The sequence below is a fragment of the Arvicola amphibius genome, chromosome 9 (genome assembly GCF_903992535.2).
Source record: "Arvicola amphibius chromosome 9, mArvAmp1.2, whole genome shotgun sequence".
Lineage (NCBI taxonomy): Eukaryota > Metazoa > Chordata > Mammalia > Rodentia > Cricetidae > Arvicola > Arvicola amphibius.
Window position 1 is genome coordinate 94714961 of NC_052055.2, and position 19976 is coordinate 94734936.

The 19976-nt window shown below is 46.4% G+C and overlaps 1 protein-coding gene across 1 annotated transcript in view; it reads left to right on the top strand.

Moving 5' to 3' along the window:
* The window catches only part of Npas2 (neuronal PAS domain protein 2), an 83490-nt gene that overhangs the window by 39074 nt on the left and 24440 nt on the right, over nt 1-19976 (top strand). Inside the window, exons 9-16 of the mRNA XM_042055766.1 lie at nt 7915-8033; nt 8745-8827; nt 9533-9639; nt 11979-12126; nt 14181-14265; nt 17064-17205; nt 17774-17883; nt 19045-19134. Of these exons, the coding sequence (XP_041911700.1) occupies nt 7915-8033; nt 8745-8827; nt 9533-9639; nt 11979-12126; nt 14181-14265; nt 17064-17205; nt 17774-17883; nt 19045-19134 (884 nt within the window). The remainder of the gene's footprint in view (nt 1-7914; nt 8034-8744; nt 8828-9532; nt 9640-11978; nt 12127-14180; nt 14266-17063; nt 17206-17773; nt 17884-19044; nt 19135-19976) is intronic.

Genomic DNA, 19976 nt, shown 5'->3' on the forward strand with positions numbered 1-19976 from the left:
TACCTGAGCTGTGTTTTCATCTTTTATCTTTTAAGTAGCAAGGCTTTATTTTCACTTCAAACTGAGACAGTGTTTGTTTGCCTGAAAGAATGTGTGGAAATTATGTGTGACTTCTTTTTTTTTAACTGTTGCTGCTATAAACACGCAGCATCAAAAGCAGAAATGGTGAAGCCAAGAATGTCATCTCTCCCTAGACCTTCTTGGGTAGGCTGACATTACAAAGGTTTGGTTGGAGAAAGGGTCCCCAAGTATAAAAGGAGACCTTGGCAGGAATGCAAAAGACCTCAAGTGAAATGTGTAGGCTGGCTACAGTTAGACTAGAGACATAAATTCTTAGTTTTTTATTCTTTTTTACATACCAATCCCAGTTCCCCCTCCCTCCTCTCCTCCCGCTCTCCCCTTCCCCCACCCCACCCTTCATGCACCCCTCAGCTCCTCAGAGAGGGTTAAACCTCCCCTGGGGAGTCAACTAAGTCTGTCCCATCACCTCACTGAGGCAGGACCAAGACCCTCCCCCTACCCCACCCCACCACTACCACCAACCCCACCCTATTCTAAGCAAGGTATCTCTCCATAGAGAATGGGCTCCACAAAGTCAGTTCATGCATTAGAGTTAGATCCTGGTCCCACTGCCAGGGACCCCACATACTGTCCAAGCCACACACCATTGTCACCTGCATTCAGGAGACCTCGTTCGGCCATAATTCAAACATAATTAGACATAAATTCTAATGTCCTTTTCTACTGCAATAGGGTGACTAGGGATAGTCATACCATTTCACTCATTTAAAACTCTAGAAGAAAGGACCTTGGTGTTTGTCACCACAAAGAAGTGATCAGTGTTTGAGGAGGAACCAGTGCTTACCTTGACTTGAACATTGCACAGCATACATGAAGCTCCTGGTTCCTCCTTAGTATGTACAGTTGCTAGGTGTCAACTTAAAACACAAGGGCTGGTGGAGAGCTGGGTGATGGAGGTGGCAGGCATGGGACCCAGGGTTCCATCTGAGCAAGAGCGGGGGCGGGGCAGGATGATGCTGAGCCAATGAGAGCTTTTGGAGACCCTCACGGTGCATACATGAGGATCCTGTCTGCTTTCTTGTTGACCCTGGTTAACACTTTGATTTTCCTCCAGTTTCCTGACCTTGGCCAAGGGAGTGCAATGGAAGGGAGAGAGAGAGGGAAGGAGGGAACAAGGGAGCAAGGGAGCAAGGGAAACATAGAAGAAGGAGAGGGGAGTACCATTGCTCCCACTGGTGAGATTATGCTTTCTCATAGGAGTTTTAGGACCACCCATTCACCTCTGTCCACCACCCCAGTTTGTTGGGCAGCATAAACAGCAGAATTGCCTAAAGGCTTGAGCAAAATGTAATATTGTATATTTGTTGGCCACTCCTTAGAAGATAATCATTGGCCCCAATGCTCTAGGAAGAAGGTATCAAACCAAGACTTTATTATCCTAGAAGTTTTTAACATATGAAGAAATATATGTTGGGAAATGGAACAAGAAATGAGTCTTTTTAGAAGTGTTCACTTGAGGACAGTTTCTGACCTACCTGGCAAAAGGCTCCTGAAGAATACAGACTAGGCTAGGTGACCTCAAGTCCCATCCTTTCCCAGGAATCTTGGCTGGTGGAGAGCATGGGGTAGCCATTGAATGCAGGAGTCCTGTCTTCCTCTGCTCTGTGTGTTGACGATTTCTAGAGCATCGCGAAAATAGAAAGAGTGTTTTTGAACTTTGGCTGTCCTGTCCAGATGTTCTCTCCAAAGAGAGACAAGGAGAGACACTTTTGAACAAACATACTGCTTTTTCTCACTCTTCTTACTAAATATGGGGTCAAGAGGACCTTCCTAAGCTCCATGTACCCAAGTGCCATATCCCCTACCCTGCCGCTACAAGAGCGTGGAAGAAGCAGCTAGAGGAGCATCAAGAATACAATGAACATCTTTGCTTTCAGGGGTCGTAAGAGGCGGGCTCTACTCCTGATAGGTCATTTCATGGCAAAAAGAAAGCCTTTATTGGGTCCTCTCCCAGCCTTGGACTTAAATGTGCATCTGACTGAAATCCAGAACACAGTATTTCAAAAGTTGCTGGTATGGTTCCAAATAGGTCACCCTCAGCAAACATTCCACCCTGGGCTTTCCAGAAACCACACACCAGAGTATAAAAGTTTCCCTGCCCTCATTCTACCTAGTTGCCTCTAACCACAGCACCAGATTGAAGTGCTGGAAAAAAAAATGGGGCCTTTCAGCTTCAACACTTGGTTCCATGTGCTCCCTGGGGTTTCTGTAGGTTGCCTGGCTTTGAGGTTGCTGCTTCTGTGTTTTGTTTTTTCCCTGTGCTGAATTAATTAAGATGTCTTGGTTTAAGAGATCAAGGCAGAGACACACCAGATCTCCCAGGATACAGAGGCAGAGGGTTGGAAATCTCTTATACGGTGTCTGATGTGAGCTTCACTGGCCCCTCAGAGCTAGCAGGGAAAAATGCTCTCCTTTCAGCCAGGCAGCGTTGAGTCTTCCCCCAATGGAGGTCAGCTATCAGATTAGGCAGCAGTAGGTTTCAGGTCATGGTCAATAACAAGCCATGGTCCTGCACAGTCATCTCAAGTCCATATTACAATGGAGCAATAAGGATTGGGCAGATATTCATCAACTGCATCTTTCCATTTGCTCTCATCTGAGAGTGACTTCATGTGCAAGACGGTCTATAATTTTAACTGAAAGTATGTCAAAAATATCCAGACAGGATGAGGATCTCAAGAAGTTGCTCAGTTTCCTCAACATATGAAGAAACTGCTACCCACACCACCCCCCAGGGGACGTCTTAATTCCATCACCAAAGTCCTCTGGTCCCCGGAAAATACTCAGTGAATGGCAGGAAGTAGAAAAGATTGAAGACATACAGTTGCCCTTTAGAGCAATGTTCTTTCCTCAGCTCACCAAACTGCAAACCCAGCCTTCTCATGGAGCTCTTACTTCTCACCACACATGACACTTCTCTGCTAGTCAGAACCGGCAGAAATAAAATAGCCAAGCACTATGTGAACCAGGTAGGTGGTACTCAGGCCAGGAAGTAGCAGAGTGTGTTACTGTTGCCCAAGAACATTTTATTTGGCTGTTCAGAACATACCCAATTAACTATGTTGCGAAGTAAAAAACATGAATCTGAAATTGGCACTTCATTTGTGTGAGAGGATGCCCCATAATGGACTGAAGAGTATTTTCCTCCCTATGGTCCCCAAACCAGAACTACATATGTAGGATATCTGTCAAACACAGGGGGTTGGAAAACTCCTCCTTCTGCAGAGCGAATCTCATCTCTGATTGCTAAGCCATGTCTTCCCAAATGCCCATCAGCTTTGATTCTCATTAGTTTCAAGAAACGCCCAGAAAGCTACCCTTTACTTTCTATATGGACTAGTGTGTGCTTTCCCAGAGACTCTGCAAGTAGTTCATCAGCAGCCCATCTGGGGAGAGTTGACTGAGCTACGAGCTGAATGGAGCAGGATCAGGGCATCTTTTTCCTCCCCTTTGCTGCTAGCTAACATTGGCCATTAGTGTTGACCCTCCCCACCCTCCCTCGGTCCTTTCCTAAACCCCTTGAGACAAGTTCTTCTGCCACCTGAGATCTCCCAGCCTTGTGTCCACATCAGGATTTGTCTCGTGTCCTTATCATGACTGATCTGGGAGGTCAGCTTTGCCATGGGACAGACTTGGGAGCCAACGTCAGGTATGTCCCAAGGACGTTAGTCAATCGAAATACCCAAAGAACCTTGGGAGTTTAATTTTAAGACTCCCGAGACTTCCAACCCAAGACAACTCATTCAAGGTATTTAAGATAGAGATGATATTGAATAGCTCAGAGCCTGAGAACCTTTGGACCAAACATTTTAGTTTGAAGATCCATAGCAATGTCACCATGCATCTCTCCAGATGGACTCTTCAGTCCTCTGTTAGGCACTGCCGCTGTTTGTCAACCTTTGATGGCCACTGTATCATGTAATTCCCAGACACTATCTTGCCCAGGCCTCCTTTGGACCAGTGTTTATCTATCCATCAGCCGGGTAGGGAGCTAGCCAGGTAGTGAGCTATACCAGTGACTTCTAGAACCCTCCTACATTGCCAGAGTAGAGGAACTCTGAAGGAGAAGCCACCCCAGGGTTCCCACATCCGTGTGCTAGTTACTGGCAAACATCAGAACGTTCCTTCCTGGACTGAGCCCTAAGCTCAGTTTGAGCATCAAGTGGAAGTCCTCCTTGAGAAATTCTCCAGAAAACCTATGCTGAGAACTAGCTCAGCGCTGGAAATAGGAAGTAAAGCTTGGCTCCCACGTAGGAAAGGCCCACTTACCCAGCTTTTGGCAAGGGTAGCATCAATTTTAAGTAAGCAGATTCTAGAAAGAAAATGGAGCAAGAGAGAAACGCTCCTCTATATCACGAGTTTGGGAGACCAGAGGAAGGAAGGCTATGCCGACAGTAGGTGGCAAATTCTCCTGAGGACGTAAGAAAGCCAGTTGTAATTAGATGTATTCTTTCTATTATTTAAATTGAAATAGGTAATTGAATCCTTAATTAATGGCTTTAAACTGCCTTGGGATCTGCAGTGCCAGAAAGTTATTCAGATGCTAAGTATGGCTGCGAAGGCTGGGTGTACAGTGCGCATGTGTGTTGCCTCTGGAACACGTGAGGGGCCTTGTGCTTCAGGGGAAAAGTCATTTCACACTTAACCAGCACTGTGTAAGGGAGTGTCCTTCCCTGACTTCCTCTGCAAGGCCTTCCTCTTGGCCTTGACTAGAACATTCACTCCAGTTTGCTGTCTATCACCCTGGATCAGGCTCTCAGGTATTTGAGATTTTCAGTGGGAAAGCTAGTTGAAAAACAAATGCAATTTGGGGCCCCGTCTGTAGAATATGCATCTAAATGCAGGCTACCAGTAATAATGGAACTTCCCTAAACAAGGATGGGGGCAGAGCTGGGGATTTTCACCTTTGAAGCCTTTGAAGTTATAAAAGAGCAGATAAAACTGGGCTGGAAGGCAGCCAGGCTGAGTGGAAAGTCTGCAAAATCCCACTAATGACCACCATGCCGGTCTCTGCCCTCCTTAGGGAAGGAGCACGCCTTAGGCAGGTGTTTCCCTCTTCTCCAGCTTCTGTCCACTCCTCACAGGAAATCGGGGAGAAGGCTCTTGCTGGCAGCGTGTGGGTTTAGTAGCCAAAGGGTGGCTCAAGCCAGGTGCATCAGTTTCGGGGAGAAGGCGGCCTTCTTAAGTTCCTAGGGAGACCTCGGAAGCTTGTCTCTAAGGCCTCGGCATTCCAGAGAGAGCCAAGAGAATTTTATTAGGTCATTATCTGGCGGGGTAATGTCTCTTCGATTCAAGCAGAGAGTATTTCACATCTGGGAAATTTTTAATGTCTTTTTTTTTTTATTGCACAGATGTTCACATCTGCAGACCTTCCCTTATGTGGGATTGTTTTCCTTTCTCTTGATAAATCTCTTGGCTCACTCCACAAAACGAATCTACAATAGTCTTAAGTCAGCTCATGACAGATGTAAACTCTCTCGAGACCACTATTTTTTTTATTTTACTCACTTTGTATTCGTGTTTGGAAACATTTATTAGTATTTATGTGAGTAAATTCAGAGAATGTGTTTGGTAAAATGAATTTATTCATGTTAGCGGAGAGCAGACCACATTATAGATTCATTTACAAACCTGTAAGTATTTTAAAAAAAAAAAACAAAAAATGATTGGAAAGCTAAACTATAATCCTGCAGATTCCATTTTAAAATGGATTTGGTTTTCTGATGTTCCATATGCTATTGGTTAAATTGGAAAGCATAATGATGCTGAAATCTGTGAGTTTAGACAGCACAGGTTATGCAGACACCCCTCAGTATCCACTGGGGATTGTTCCCGGGTGCCAATGTTCTCAGACATACCAAAACCCATGAGTTCTCAAGTCCCCTGTATAAAATAGTGTGGTATTTTCCTATCTCCCCTCACACACCCGATAGGTTTAAAACCATCTCTAGATGACTTTCAGTGCCTAATAAAATATAAATGCTACATGGTTTTACTGAATTGCTTAGGGAATAATGATGTTGAAAGTGTGTGTGTGTGTGTGTGTGTGTGTGTGTGTGTGTGTGTGTGTTCAATAGATATGTAGTGGCTTCTTTCAGATATTTTCAAATATATGGGGTCCACAGTTGGTCCAGTGTACAGACTCAGAAGCCTCAGTTGTGAAGGGCCAACTGTAACCAGCCACATTCTTTAAAGGAAAGGTCATGCGGCCTGCTCCTCTAGGGATCCTCAGTCCTGGCCACATCATGGCTAGTCAGTGGAGGTCTGGAAAGTACCCATGACTGAATTATGTGATCTGGGCAGAACCCAAGTTACCAAACCAGAAGACCCAGGGGAGCCAGCCACACACTGAAATTTGAGGATTCTATGGATGGGCCAAGTTGGTTATTTTCATAGTTAACCAGGTTCTCTCCTCCCCTCAAAAATTCAATCTACAGATGATAGAATTTTTCTGGCCCAAAAGGTCATGTAGTTCTTCACAGTTACCCTGAAGAAAGGTCTGGTTGTCCTCAGGAAGAACCCAGGGGGATCATAGGAGGACATTGGGAGCCTGAGTCCAACACATTGGTGGATGTGAATTTAGATCCAAATCCTTTATCCCCCTGAGAACTGGACTTAGGCAAAGACCTTTGGGACTGTCAGGTGACCTTTCCAGACCTCAGTTTCCCCATCTAAAATGGTGGCAGTCATGTCTTCTTAGACTCATGGGGAAAAGAAAACGACAGACTCGTAGAGAGAGATGCCATCACGTATTGTTCTACTTGTTGACATTTAGCAAGTTTAAAAGTTATTTTGGTTCAGGGTTTCTGAGGTTTCAGTCTGTGATCCACTGTCCTGTTATGTTGGGGCCTGTGGTGAGGAAGATGGTCACATCAGGGAGCACAGAGCACAGAGCAGAACAGAGGTGCATAATTCATGCCTGGAAGAGAGACAGCATGGATGAAACCAGAGTCTCATAATCCCTTTCGAAGGCAGACCCCAGAAGTCAAGAACATCCCAAGTGCACTTCTCAAGGTTTTTCCACTTCCCAATAACATCAAACTAGAAATTAAGCCTTTACCCCATAGGGGGCATCCCAGATCCATCCACAACCACCTAAGTTGCAAGGACAGCTTCTCAATGGTCTGGCCCCATATCATCCGAGACTCCCTAAAATGAGATTTGAGACAGAGTCCCTTCATGCTTGTGAAGCCACCACTTCTTCTCCTGGGACTATCAGCAATGGAAACACTGCTGGACAATGTAATTCACCCTTAAAACATCAAAGCCAGCATCCAGGCCCTTCCTTGAGAACAGTGATTCTCAACCTGTGGGCTGCGACCTCTTTGGGGGGTCGAACGACCCTTTCACAGGGGTTGCATATCAGATATTGATATTATGATTCAATGTAATGACAGTGGCAAAATTACAGTTATGAAATAGCAATGAAAATAATTTTATGGTAGGGGATCACCACAACACGAGGAACTATATTAAAGGGTGGCAGCATGAGGAAGGTTGAAACCCACTGCTGTAGAAGGAGGGCCATGTATTGGAGAGCGGCTTCCCCAACACAAGAAGCAAATTCTGAAGAGCTCGTGGGAGAGAGGGTCAGTGGGGGTATAGTGGTAATTGCCGTGGCTTCAATTCCTACTTCAGCCAGGAAGATGGCCTCAGACAAGTACCTCAGTTTCCTTATCTGTGCAGTAGGAATAACAGGTGAACCTACCTCCTCAGGGTGCTGTAAAAATGGAGCGAGGTAACATGCCTAAACTCCCGAAAGCAGAAAGTGCCAAGTAAAGGTTAGCTGTTGTCGCCAGGCAGGGCTAACTTGTGCGTCTTCCTCCCACCCAGTGCCTAGCCCGTCCTGCAATGGCTTTGACAACGCCCTTTCCAGACCTTGCCGCGTGCCCCTAGGAAAGGAGGTCTGCTTCATCGCCACCGTGCGTCTGGCGACACCCCAGTTCTTAAAGGCAAGTTCCCGAAAGTGACGTCACCATGTGGACCTATTTCAATGACATCACACTTGGTTACATGTCATTAATGATCCTTATGGAAGGGAATAAAATTGTGATAAAGTTAGTTTGAAAATTAGTTTTCAAAACTCTAAATGTCTAGGTTCTGGCCTGCCCCTATGGACCATCCCAAAGCCCCAGGTTCCTGTGGGGTTTTTTTGTTTGTTTGAAGGCTTCACCCATTAGTGATAAAGCCCCAAAGATGTTTTTGGCCAGGCTTCATATCCCTACACCACCATTATGCGTATGTACTGAGTTGGTGTGCCTCAGACTGTGAGTCCAAAAACTGTGAGCCTTTATTATATTTTCCCTTCTGTGGTCACATTTCCTATCTCTGGTACAAATGTGGATGGAATTAAATTCGTGATTCGAATTCAGAGGAAAAGCCCTCGCCTCATGTTTTCTACGTGCCCAGATGATGGGAAGGGGGTGAGGTACCGTTTGGCTTCTAGGTACTTTTCTCAGTTTGTGAAATAAATTTAGGGTCAGCTAATAAAGAAATTAAGTGCAGATGACAAATTTCAGTCCAGCACTGTTTGGAGATTGGCTCAGAGCGGTTTTAGCTTGTGTTACCCATCATTCAATTCCTTTTGAACCAACCAAGGGTGAGCATTTGGCACCCTGAGAAACATTCTGTTTTTTTTTTTTTCTCTTCCTTTTCCAACACAGGAAATGTGTGTAGCTGACGAACCTTTAGAGGAATTCACTTCGAGGCATAGCTTGGAATGGAAATTTTTATTTCTGGATCACAGGTTTGTGAGAAGAAAAACATATTTGAGTTGGGTCCCTTTCAAGAGTTGTTTGCAGGAGCCAGGCTCCGCTTAGGAGAATGAAGTCCAGCCTGGTACATTGAAGGAGAAGGACTCCTTGGTGATAGGAACAGTTGTTCCCAGCTCAGGGGAAGGTCGGGATCCCGTTTGTGCCCAGGTCCTACGTTCAGAGTGATGTCTCAGCCCCAAGACATCTTTGGGATGAACCCAACTTAGGCTGTTCCTACTTCCTGATTGTCAAAAGCAGATGTGGGGAGAGAAATACTCTGATTTCTTTGATCCTCCTTGGATCCTCCAGCCCAGTGCTTTCTTTCCTACATAGCACATCATTCCCAGTTTGTGAACTAGCAACCATTCCCTCCCTGCCCTTTCATTTTGAACATTGGGTTGGCCCAGTTGATAGCTGTTTTAAATTCTCCAATATCTATAAGTCCTTATTAACAGTTGGGCCAAGTTATCCCAAGGAATGAAATGCCTGTATGCTGGGATGAGTGAGTTCCTTTTCAATATGGGCACTCTGATCCTGACCGTCATTGTGATACTATTTTCCTGCCCCTGGTTCTTGATCAGCTAGGCCTCCATAGAAGCCACTAAGCGTTCAAACTGCCCCTCCTCACCAAGTGTTACAACCAGCTTGTGTACTGTGTGGCGTTCCTCTTGTAAAGAGTTCTTCTTGTCTCCCTTCAGGGCCCCTCCCATCATAGGATACCTGCCCTTTGAAGTGCTCGGCACCTCAGGCTATGACTACTACCACATCGATGACCTGGAGCTCCTGGCCAGGTGCCACCAGCACCGTGAGTACCACTTGCCAGCGCAGCCTGGAGTCATGTGCTTGCCAAGGGTCCGGATAGCAGGATTCTGTGCGACTGGAAGTCGGCTTGCCACAGCAGGGGCAGGCATGGCGTCCCACACAGCAATTATATGGGCTAATGGGTTCTTTCGCGTGCTTAACTCCACGGGTCCTACTCTTTTTTTATATTTATTTATTTATTATGTATACAGTATTCTGTATACAGTATTCTGTCACTTGTATGCCTTCAGGCCAGAAGAGGGCACCAGACCTCATTACAGATGGTTGTGAGCCACCATGTGGTTGCTGGGAATTGAACTCAGGATCTTTGGAAGAGCAGACAATGCTCTTAACCACTGAACCATCTCTCCAGCCCTCCACGGGTCCTACTTTAACTCGGAATTGGCATTGCCCTGATCCCCAGCAACATCCCACCGTCAACCAAAGGAGTCACATTCTTTAATCCTAATCAAGGAATTAAGGTAGGGTTAGATTTTTCTCCGGACTGCCCTCCCAGCCAGAGTCTACTGGGAAATCCAGAAGCAGGTGAATTTGCAAGACGCTGCCAGTGTGTAGCAGGGGTATGCGCAGGATCTTGGGGGCTCGGGAGGGCCCTTCTACAGCCGATAGATAAGTCAGAGAGGACTCTGTGCCACAGAAAAGGGGAACATTCCGACAAGCGTTCAGGGTAGGCCCCATGGCATAGGCAGCAGGAATCATAAACTCTTCTAGTTCACGTTTCACAAGAAGAATCAGAAACCGGCCACTCAGTGTCGTATTTTAGTGCCAGTGCTCGGCTTTGATGAGGAACCGTTTCCCAAACATTGAGCTGTGGACTCTGAGCTAACAGACGACAGACACTGGTCTCCAGTAGCTGCTTCGTCTAGAGTGGCTGTTAGGACTTTCTTCTCTGTGCCGTCCTTGTTAACAAGGGAACGTGCTGCAGCTGCTACTAGATCTGTCGAGACGGAAAGTTCATCTTCATCTTAGCCCTTCATTTCTCAAAAATGCAGCTTAAGCAAGCTATGTGAGCACCAGGTTAGCTCCAACTGTAGACTCTCAGGCTTCTTCCACCAGGGATCAGGAATGAGAAAATCCGTTTTCACAAGTCCCTGCAGCGGATGGTGATGCACATTCAGATCTGAGACGAGTCACTGCTTTAAACCTCTGGCTGCTTCTGCCTCTCTAGCATAGAGAAGCCTCTCAGGTGGCAGGATCACACTAGGCATCTGATAGACTTGTGTGGCGACTCGGACAAGAAGTGCTTGCTTTGTAGCGCCCACACGTCCACTCTATCAGGCTTCTTTACTCAGATCCAAATCTAAACAGTGCGGTGAATCCTTTGCCAGCTTCTCTTTCCTAGGTAAGATTCCTCATGACTGTGTTTATTACAAGATGCTAAATTGCCGGCACTGTGGTAATAAAATCCAAATTGGTCCTCTTCCTTGGATCCATAATTTATGCTTCTGCCTCACGTGAGCTAATAAACCACCAGCACGCATTCTGTCCTGTATACCCCTCAAAGGAGCCATCTGCAGACACAACTATGGAGGCTCTAGGCAGCCATGCAGCTGCAGGGGGAGACCTGGGCTACAGGCATCCATGCCAGACTCTCTGTTCTAAAACGCTGTGGGCTGAGACTCAACGATTGGTAGATGCCCATTGGTTGCTGGCTGGCAGGTTTATTTTGGGTCCATTTCTCTCAGTGTCTGGATGCTCCATCCTCTGTTCAGCTCTTGAAGTCCCAAAGGCATCTCCCATGCAGGAAGATGAATCCCAAGAAAATCAGGGTCTCTTTTTACTGAAATCTCCAGCTGGAAAACCTATCCTTGTATGCCCTTGTATGTGAAGAGTTTTTTTCAGCCTTAGTGCATTTGGGAACACATGAAGTCATTGTATTAAGAATTCTTCATGCGCCAGGTGGTGGCGGCGCATGCCTTTAATCCCAGCAATCAGGAGGCAGAGTCGGACGGATCTCTGTGAGTTTGAGGTCAGCCTAGTCTAGAGGGTGTCCAGGACAGGACAGCCATGGCTACACAGAGAAACCCTGTCTCGAAAAAGCAAAACAAACGAAAAGAAGTGATACTTTGGTTTGACTGAGTATGACCAAGTCAGATCACTTGCCTAGTAAGCATGAGGCCCCCAAATCAATTCCAGCACCTCACAGCCCCCAAAAGTATCAGATTGTGTGATAATAGTCACTTAAACTACAGTGCAACTAGGGAAATAAGCAATGCTTGGTGCCGTCTTCTGGAACTTTTGGATTTTAGTAATAAGTCTTGGGAGAAGGGTCACTTTTCAGTGAGCGTTGTTACATGCAAAGTCTACTTCTTTTCCTCCTAGTGATGCAGTTTGGCAAAGGGAAGTCATGCTGTTACCGGTTTCTAACCAAAGGACAGCAATGGATTTGGTTACAGACCCACTACTACATCACCTACCACCAATGGAATTCCAAGCCCGAGTTCATCGTGTGCACTCACTCGGTGGTCAGGTACCGTCCAGACCGGAAGCCTGGGCCTCTGTGAAGTGCCTGGGAGGGTGGGCAAGGCCATCAAGGGTGTGGGGAAGGATCAGTGACCACCTTAAGGACACCCTGTGTCAGAGGAAAGGCTCTGGCTGTCGTCGGTAGCAAACTGGATGATCAGAACTCGGGCCCCTGCCCAGGTACACGCCCTCCTTCCTCCCAGCTCTGAGACGTGCTGTGAGTTTTCAGTCAAGCCCCTTTGAAAGCTGCCAGGATATTATTTAGTAAGTTTCGGCTTCACTGACCTACTTACATATTTTTCCCTCATCTCCATCCATTCCCCAACTTTTCCTTGTTGGTTGTTTTTGAAAAGAACATGTTACCTCCAAACATTAACATGTTACCTCCAAACATTAACATGTTACCTCCAAATAACTCATACTTTTTTGTTGTTGTTGTTGTTAAGGCTTCAAAAACCCCTGCTGGCAACTGAGGCATGTTAGGGCAACAGCTGGGCTGCCCTGGGGGTCCCTCGTAGCTTTGGGGAACCCTCAGCTCAGGGTGGGTGAGCAGGAATTCAAAGGATAGCAATATGCCCAGCATGGCATGGATGTGTCCTGTGTGGGTTCCCAACTCTCAGAGTTAAAAAAAAAAAAAAAAAAAAAAAAAAAAACCTAGTGATTCACCCTCCATCCCAGGAGAGACATGCCAAGAAGACAAGTCATCTAGAGGCTGGCTTAGAAGAGAGACGTTGTGCCCAGCATAGTGTCAAACTCCAATAATCCTAACATGAGGGAGGCTGAGTCAGAAGGATCTCAAGTTTGAGGCCAGCCTGGGCTACAGAGTGAGACCCCATTTCAGAAAAAAAAATCTAATAAAAATAGTAAATAGTTCACCGCTATATCAAGTGGATTTTGTGTTCATATATTTTGGCTAAACACTGATGGAAAATATTTTAAACTGCATTTATAGGCAACATATGCAAGCATGTTTCTTCTCACTGTTCCCTAAAGAGCATAGTATACCAAGTGTGCACGTGGCATTTACCTTGCCTTAAATATCAGAAGGAAGCTAGGTATGACTTGAAGTATGCAAGAGGAAGGACAACAGGTGATGTGTAAATGCTACCCCATTTTGTTAGGGACTCCAGCATCTATGGGCTTTAGTATCCAAGGAGGTCCTGAGTCTGGTTCCCACGGATACTGAGGGACAACAGTATATATAAACTATATATGAAGGTGGATACACACCTATGCATATAGAACAGACTTGCTTAGTGTTTGCAGAGAATAGAGAAAACCGCTGGCCTTTCTCAGCCAATGACCTTGATCTGATTTCATTACATCTTGTGCCCCACTCTCCAGTTCATCCTTTGGGACTTCCTCAGCCAGTGTCTTGTGACTTCATGGCCAGGAGTCATCCACTGCCTCTCAGCCTGTGTCTTTTCCAGTGGGATGCTCAGTCCCCAGGGAAGGGAAGATGCTACCCTCCTTGACCCTCCACCTCCCAAATCATAGGAAGAAGCTCGTTCTAGGAGAGCCTGGGAAGTGAACTGAGCTACTAAATAAGGGTCCAATGCTCCGGTTTCTCATCCCAGTCACCTCCCCATCCCGCAGCTCCACACGGGGTTTTGTCTACCCCGTGACAGAATGGTTCCCTAGATTCCGCAGTGACCTGGGTCTGGCTAGTTCTGGCTTGGTTTCTTTATGTATAATTTCATATACACTGTCTATAAGGAACATGCTTGAAGCACGGTTTTTAGTCCTTTACATACAGAAGCTCATCAGCAAATAAAAAATATATCTTAAATGTTACTGTATCTGGAGGTCTGGGGAAACGAAGGGATAGAATAGTGGGGAAGGAAACAAACCATCCCGGAAATGGAGGTATCTACAACATATTAGAATCCATGTAAGGCAATTGGGCGGGAATGAAACTCAGACCTCTAAGGTCACAGATGGGTTCTTCTGTGCTGTATACATCATGAGCAGGTTTTATGTAGAGGGCCCCCATGTGCTCCGTTGGGTATTGCCCTCCTAGAATGTTCCAGCACTACAATGGTCTGTCTCTTTCCTGAGCAGTTACGCAGATGTCCGGGTAGAAAGGAGACAGGAGCTGGCTTTGGAGGACCCACCCACAGAGGCCATGCATCCCTCCGCACTGAAGGTGAGCTTATGCCTCCCTGTCCAGAGGATGAAAATGGACGAGGGCTAAGCAGTGACACCCACCTTGTTTTGATCAGTTCTGGGGTAGCAAGAACAGATTCCTCTCAGCTGAGCACGTGTTGAGTTCCCCATTACTCTCGGTGATTTGTGGGTGCCTGTTCACTTAGCTTTCATGAATGCCCTATGAAGTGGGCACTGTGTGCTCTTTTCCCTCGGGTGAGCATGGAATCATGGGGATTCAAGGGCACACTTGGAAAAGCTGGCTCAGAAGCAGCCTCTGGACCCAAGGGATGGCTTGGCAGCTTCTCAGCCTTCCAATGATGGCTATCAAAAGCCCAGTTTGCATTTCTCCCACAGATAAAATGCTGGGGAGTGATTCCATAACGTACTAGAGTGTGGAACACTTCAAGGCCTCGGTCTCTCCCTTAGACTGAGCTTTGTTGTGTTGTTTCCAGCTCTTAGCCTGTTTCTCCTGCTCCTTCTGGTTTTGATTTTGGTAGTGATGGGAATGGAATCCACACAAAGCTACCATCCCGTGCCTCCATGTTGTTTTTATTCCAGTATCATGGATTTTCGTTAGTAGCTACAACCGTGTCAGCTTTGTATAAAGAAGTCTGGTGTAAAGAAGGGAACTCTGATGCCAAAGAGATCTTTCCGTCTATAAGGCCTTCCTTCCTTCTCCTACCCTGAGTTCCCTGGTCCCATCTGACCAGGCTTTTCCTCAGACAAGGAACTGTGATGATCACCTAATAGATAAAGCGAGCAGAAACATTAGAAGGCAAAGAGAAAAAGCAAAAAGGGAAAGAGTGTTGCATTTCATTAAAACTAAGAAGCTATCAGCTTAGAAGGGCCAGTGTTATTTTAAGAAAGCAAAAAATCAATTCATGAAATAAGGATTTTCATACATCAATTGTGGGATGAAACCCTTTTTGGATATGTTGAAAGGTAGTTCAGGGGGCAAGGAAGGAAGGGGAATGGAGAAAAATATATAGCTCAATAAAATCAATTTTATAAAGAAGAAAGGTAGTTCTAGGGTGTCCAGCAATCTAGATTCCAGAATCTGACCAAAGGCTTTGTGGCAGCCCGCCAGCCTGTCTGTGATCACCAAAAACATCTCTCATCTCTTGCTGATGAAACTGGGAGCAAAGAGAAATCCCCTTTAAAGATCACAGAGCAGTGTCTGCAGCAGCCTACCTGCTGCGGTTCTGCCTCCATAAGCCATCACCTGCATCCTTACACAAGGAGGCTGCCATTGCTTAGGGAAGAGTCTGGTACCCAGCTCACCACATCACACACCCTATATCATGGCGGAGAATGGAATTCCGCTAGTATTTGACAAGTGTTCGGCACACCATATGTCACAACCAAGGAACAGGTGTAATGTGAACCTAGCCATCAGCCAATCAGAAATTTGTCACTCAAGTTTCTGGGTGACAAGGTATCAGCTCCTTTTGAAGTGGAACTTCTGGGATGTTGCTTCTCAAACTATCCGTGCTGATCCTATTTGGGGGAGTTTTAACATTCCACTGCCTGAGATGTTTGTGAAATGCTATTCTATCATTGGATTGATATTCAAGCTTGGCAATGGCTGTGATAGCCCCTCAGTGGGCACATTTACTCCCTGGATGATTCCTCTGCTGAACAGGAATGTGCAGTTCACTATGGTCATGTGCAGTGACCCTGGGACCAGCCTTACCTAAGGAGATTGTCACTGAGCGGCTATTAGTTCCTACCACACAGACAGGCACATCCTGTTTGGCACAAGCTTGTAGGTCTCATATCAGTCACCGCGGTCCTCTTTGCACACACACACACACACACACACACACACACACACACACACACACTATGGTGGCAACCATCCTTACTGGAGCCATGAGTCCAAAGACAGAACAGCACATGAAATCGCATATGTGAAACTGAATACCCAGGTCAGTGGTCATAACACAGTGGGTACTGGCAATTTCCACCTTTCCAAGTGAGAACAGGACTTAGAATAAATACTGCTTTTTCTTCTTCGGCTTAAAAAAGCTATTATAGCTTTTCATACATTTAGTCTAAGCCATGGAGGATGGGAGCTGGGCCACTGTAGCTGCTGCTTTCTTTCTCATCATGCCTTGTTTGAGGTAGAGATAGCCTGGAAGCCAGGACCAGTTAAGAGTCAGAGATCTAAAGATGAGAGACCCCAGGCTCTTCACTGATGCAGGGAGCAAGCCTGAGCCACAATATGAGACGTGTCTTTTGATGGCCTTGTGGTGTTGATCTCGCCAGCCGTGTTAAGAGTTCAGTGCTTACAGTACCCTTATTTCTTTCTGATCTCGCCTCTCATTTCAGAATCCCCAAATTTCGGGTGATGAGATAATGATTTTAAAGAAAAAATAGGATGCACAGTCAGTGGTGGGGGGATGTGAAAATTCAAAATAGAAGGTGAGACAGTATAGGAAATGTGGCTAGCAAGACATAAGCCTCCCAGCGATGCTACACGGCACATGAGCTTCTACTCTACCCAAATGTATTTACAATGTTACCAAAATATAGAGTATTTTTCTCCATTTCTTCCAAATTCTTCTACATACTAGAACTAAAGTCATGTTGTGTCATTTTTTCATGGAGTCTTAATGCTGAAATATGGATTTTTATGTGTGTGTGTCTCTGTGTGTCTATGTGTCTGTGTGTCTATGTGTCTGTGTCTGTATGACTCTGTGTCTGTGTGTCTCTGTGTCTGTGTGTCTGTGTGTCTCTGTGTCTGTGTGTCTGTGTCTGTGTGTCTGCATGTCTGTGTGTCTGTATCTATTTCAGGAAAAGGACTCCAGCCTGGAGCCCCAGCAGCACTTTAAAGCACTTGACATGGGTACCTCGGGTCTAACTACCAGTCCTTCGCCGTCAGCGTCCTCAAGGAGTTCCCACAAGTCCTCGCACACAGCCATGTCAGAACCCACCTGTGAGTGCCATTCCATGGATGGGAAACAGATAGGAACCCCATCAGACCAGGGGCACAGAGGTACAAAAAGTCCCAGACTGAGTTGGGTCAGGCCGTCGTACCCAGAAAGCCCAGTTTACCCTCTGTATTTCACACCTCACTGTTGGTATTTTCTCATACATGTTAGCTAGGGTTTCTATTGGTATGACGTAAAACACATACACACCATGATCAAAAACCAATGAAGGGAGGGATGGGTCTGTTTCATCTGTCATCCAGGGAGTCAGAGCAAGAACTGGATGCAGGAGCTGATACTGAGCCATGGAGTGCTGCTTACTGGCTTGTTCCTCCTGGCTTGTTCAGCCTGCTTTCTTATGCCATTTAGGACCCATTTAGGTGCCATTTGGCACCACCTACAGTCAAGAAGTTGTAGTACAGGCTTGTCTATAGGCCAATCTGGTGGGGGCATTTTCTCAGTTGATGCCCCCTCTTCTGAAATGACCCCACCCTGTGTCGTGTTGACATAAGAACCAGCCAGCACACTACCACCCCCTGTTTATTCCCTGGCATGACCCTGGTTTCCTTACAGCCACGCCAACCAAGCTGATGGCTGAGAACAGCAACACAGCTTTGCCAAGATCGGCCACCCTACCCCAGGAGTTACCAGTGCCGGGACTCAGTCAGACGGCCACAATGCCGGTATGTGTGGGATCCCCATCTTCTCAGCAGGGCTTTGCTGCCTTGAGACGTGGGCTGAAGAGCCACAGGAACACACAGAGGCTCTCCAGGGAATCAGTCTTACTTAGGGATTGAGGTATGGTGGGCAGGGAGGGAGGCATGAAGCCATGGTATTCATTTAGCAACTAATTTTAGATATTTTTTATTGGAAAATGGGCATGGATATGTACTTGCAGAAAACAAAATTTAAGTGATTTTAAGAATAGAACTTAGTGCTTCAATCATAAGGGTCTGTCTCCTGAGCCTCTAGGGGCCCTCCTGTTTGAATCTCATTCTACATGTGACTTTATTCAAGAAGACTGGTGGCAGGCTATGGTGCTGATGTATGCCAAACCTCTCCATAACACCATAGATTGTTGAACTGTACGCAAAGTCATCAACAGACCATATTTTGTATTGGAGGGTGGCCCAGTGTGCTTCTGTCTCCCCCAGACATGCAGGGGACACAGAAGAAGCCAAGTGAGCCTCTGGAGGGTGAGACAGCCTCTGGCGGGCAAGCCTGTACCTGGGATTCTCCCTGGCATCACATCTTCCTGATTCTACTTCCTCCTATTTCTGTCCTGAGCAATGCTTTCTATGCAAACTGCTTCTTACAGCCCCCACCCCCAACAGGGACTAAGTGCATTGGAAAATAACTTCAAACGAGTCTTCTTTCTTAACAGCCCATGAAACTGGGAGCCGTAGCTCTTATTTCTACATATTGTTTCCCAAGTGATCAGGAAATGACTCCATTGACGACATCCTGAGAATAAATGCACTGGGGAGAAGAGTAGCCTGATCCTCACGGAAGGAGTCTGTCTAGCACAGGGCAGTGGAGGGAGAGAGAGTGGAGCTGCCAAGGGCAGGCAGACATCAGCAGCCTTGCCTAAGCCATTGTGGTGGGGAATCATATACTCTGAGAGCACCCAAAAGTGGCTCAAGAGTCACAAGTGTCTTAGACCAACCGTAGGTCGCCCTTAACTATGTGTCCTACACCAGAGCCATTACAGTCAGGAAATAGAGGCCTTAACTTTCTGTAAGTCTTCATCCTAAGTCTTGCAGCTAGAAAACCCAGCCAGCAGAGAGCCGGGCTCCTGAGCAGTTTGGAAGTGATCTTAAATAAAGCCCCCCCTCTCTCACCAGGCTCCCCTGCCTTCCCCATCATCCTGTGACCTTGCAAAGCAGCTCCTCCCTCAGACAATCTTGCAGAGTCCACCTGCTCCCATGACACAGGTGAGTCAGAGACTGGGGACAGAGGGACGTCTTCTGAGTTTGTGAAGGTTTTCACGCTACTATGTATTGTACATCCAAGTACCAACTAAGACCTAAAGTGGGGGATTTTACCCCAAAGTCCACATGGGACCTATCTAACAATGGACTTCCCTATCAGCGCCGTCCTCAGCTGTCTCTTGTGTCTTCTCACTTCATGTTCTTTTCCCCGGTGTCTGATTTTTGTCTTCATGATCATCTTTGTCCGTCACTCTGCCATTTGTCTGCATTCTTTTCATTCTCTATACCTCCAAATTTTAGGGAAGGTCTGAATTAGACAAAGCATCGTAGAAGATCCCGGAAGGCTCTAGAAGCTATTAATCCATTGCGATAAATATCATGTTTCTTTTGAAAGGGGGTACATTACAGCTCTGTGGAGCAATCCCTTCCTTGTTTTGGTAACGCTCGCTTGTTGAGTTCTTGCCTGGGTCAGTCCAAGAGCAAGGCATTAGTGATGCAGGAATGCTTGTAACGTTGACCCTCACTCTTAGTTTGTAGAGTCAAGGGGGAGGTGGTCAGGTAACCAGAGAAACCACCTCTTGCAGATGCTTCACAGGGCCAGTCAGACATAGTCTGTGTAGGACAGCTTCCTGGAGGAGGCATCCCTTGAATTGGCCCTGAAGAATGGCTAGGAGATTGGAGACGAATGAATGGGTGACAATAGAAAAGAGAAACATTTTAGAGGAGAATATGCAACGCCCCACTCGCCTGGCACAGGGCAAGAGCCCCAGCGTGGAGCTATCCACTCTGTGGTCACGGGGAGTATTGCACAGAATTGCTCCTGTTTCGGCTGTTAAGCCCAGAGC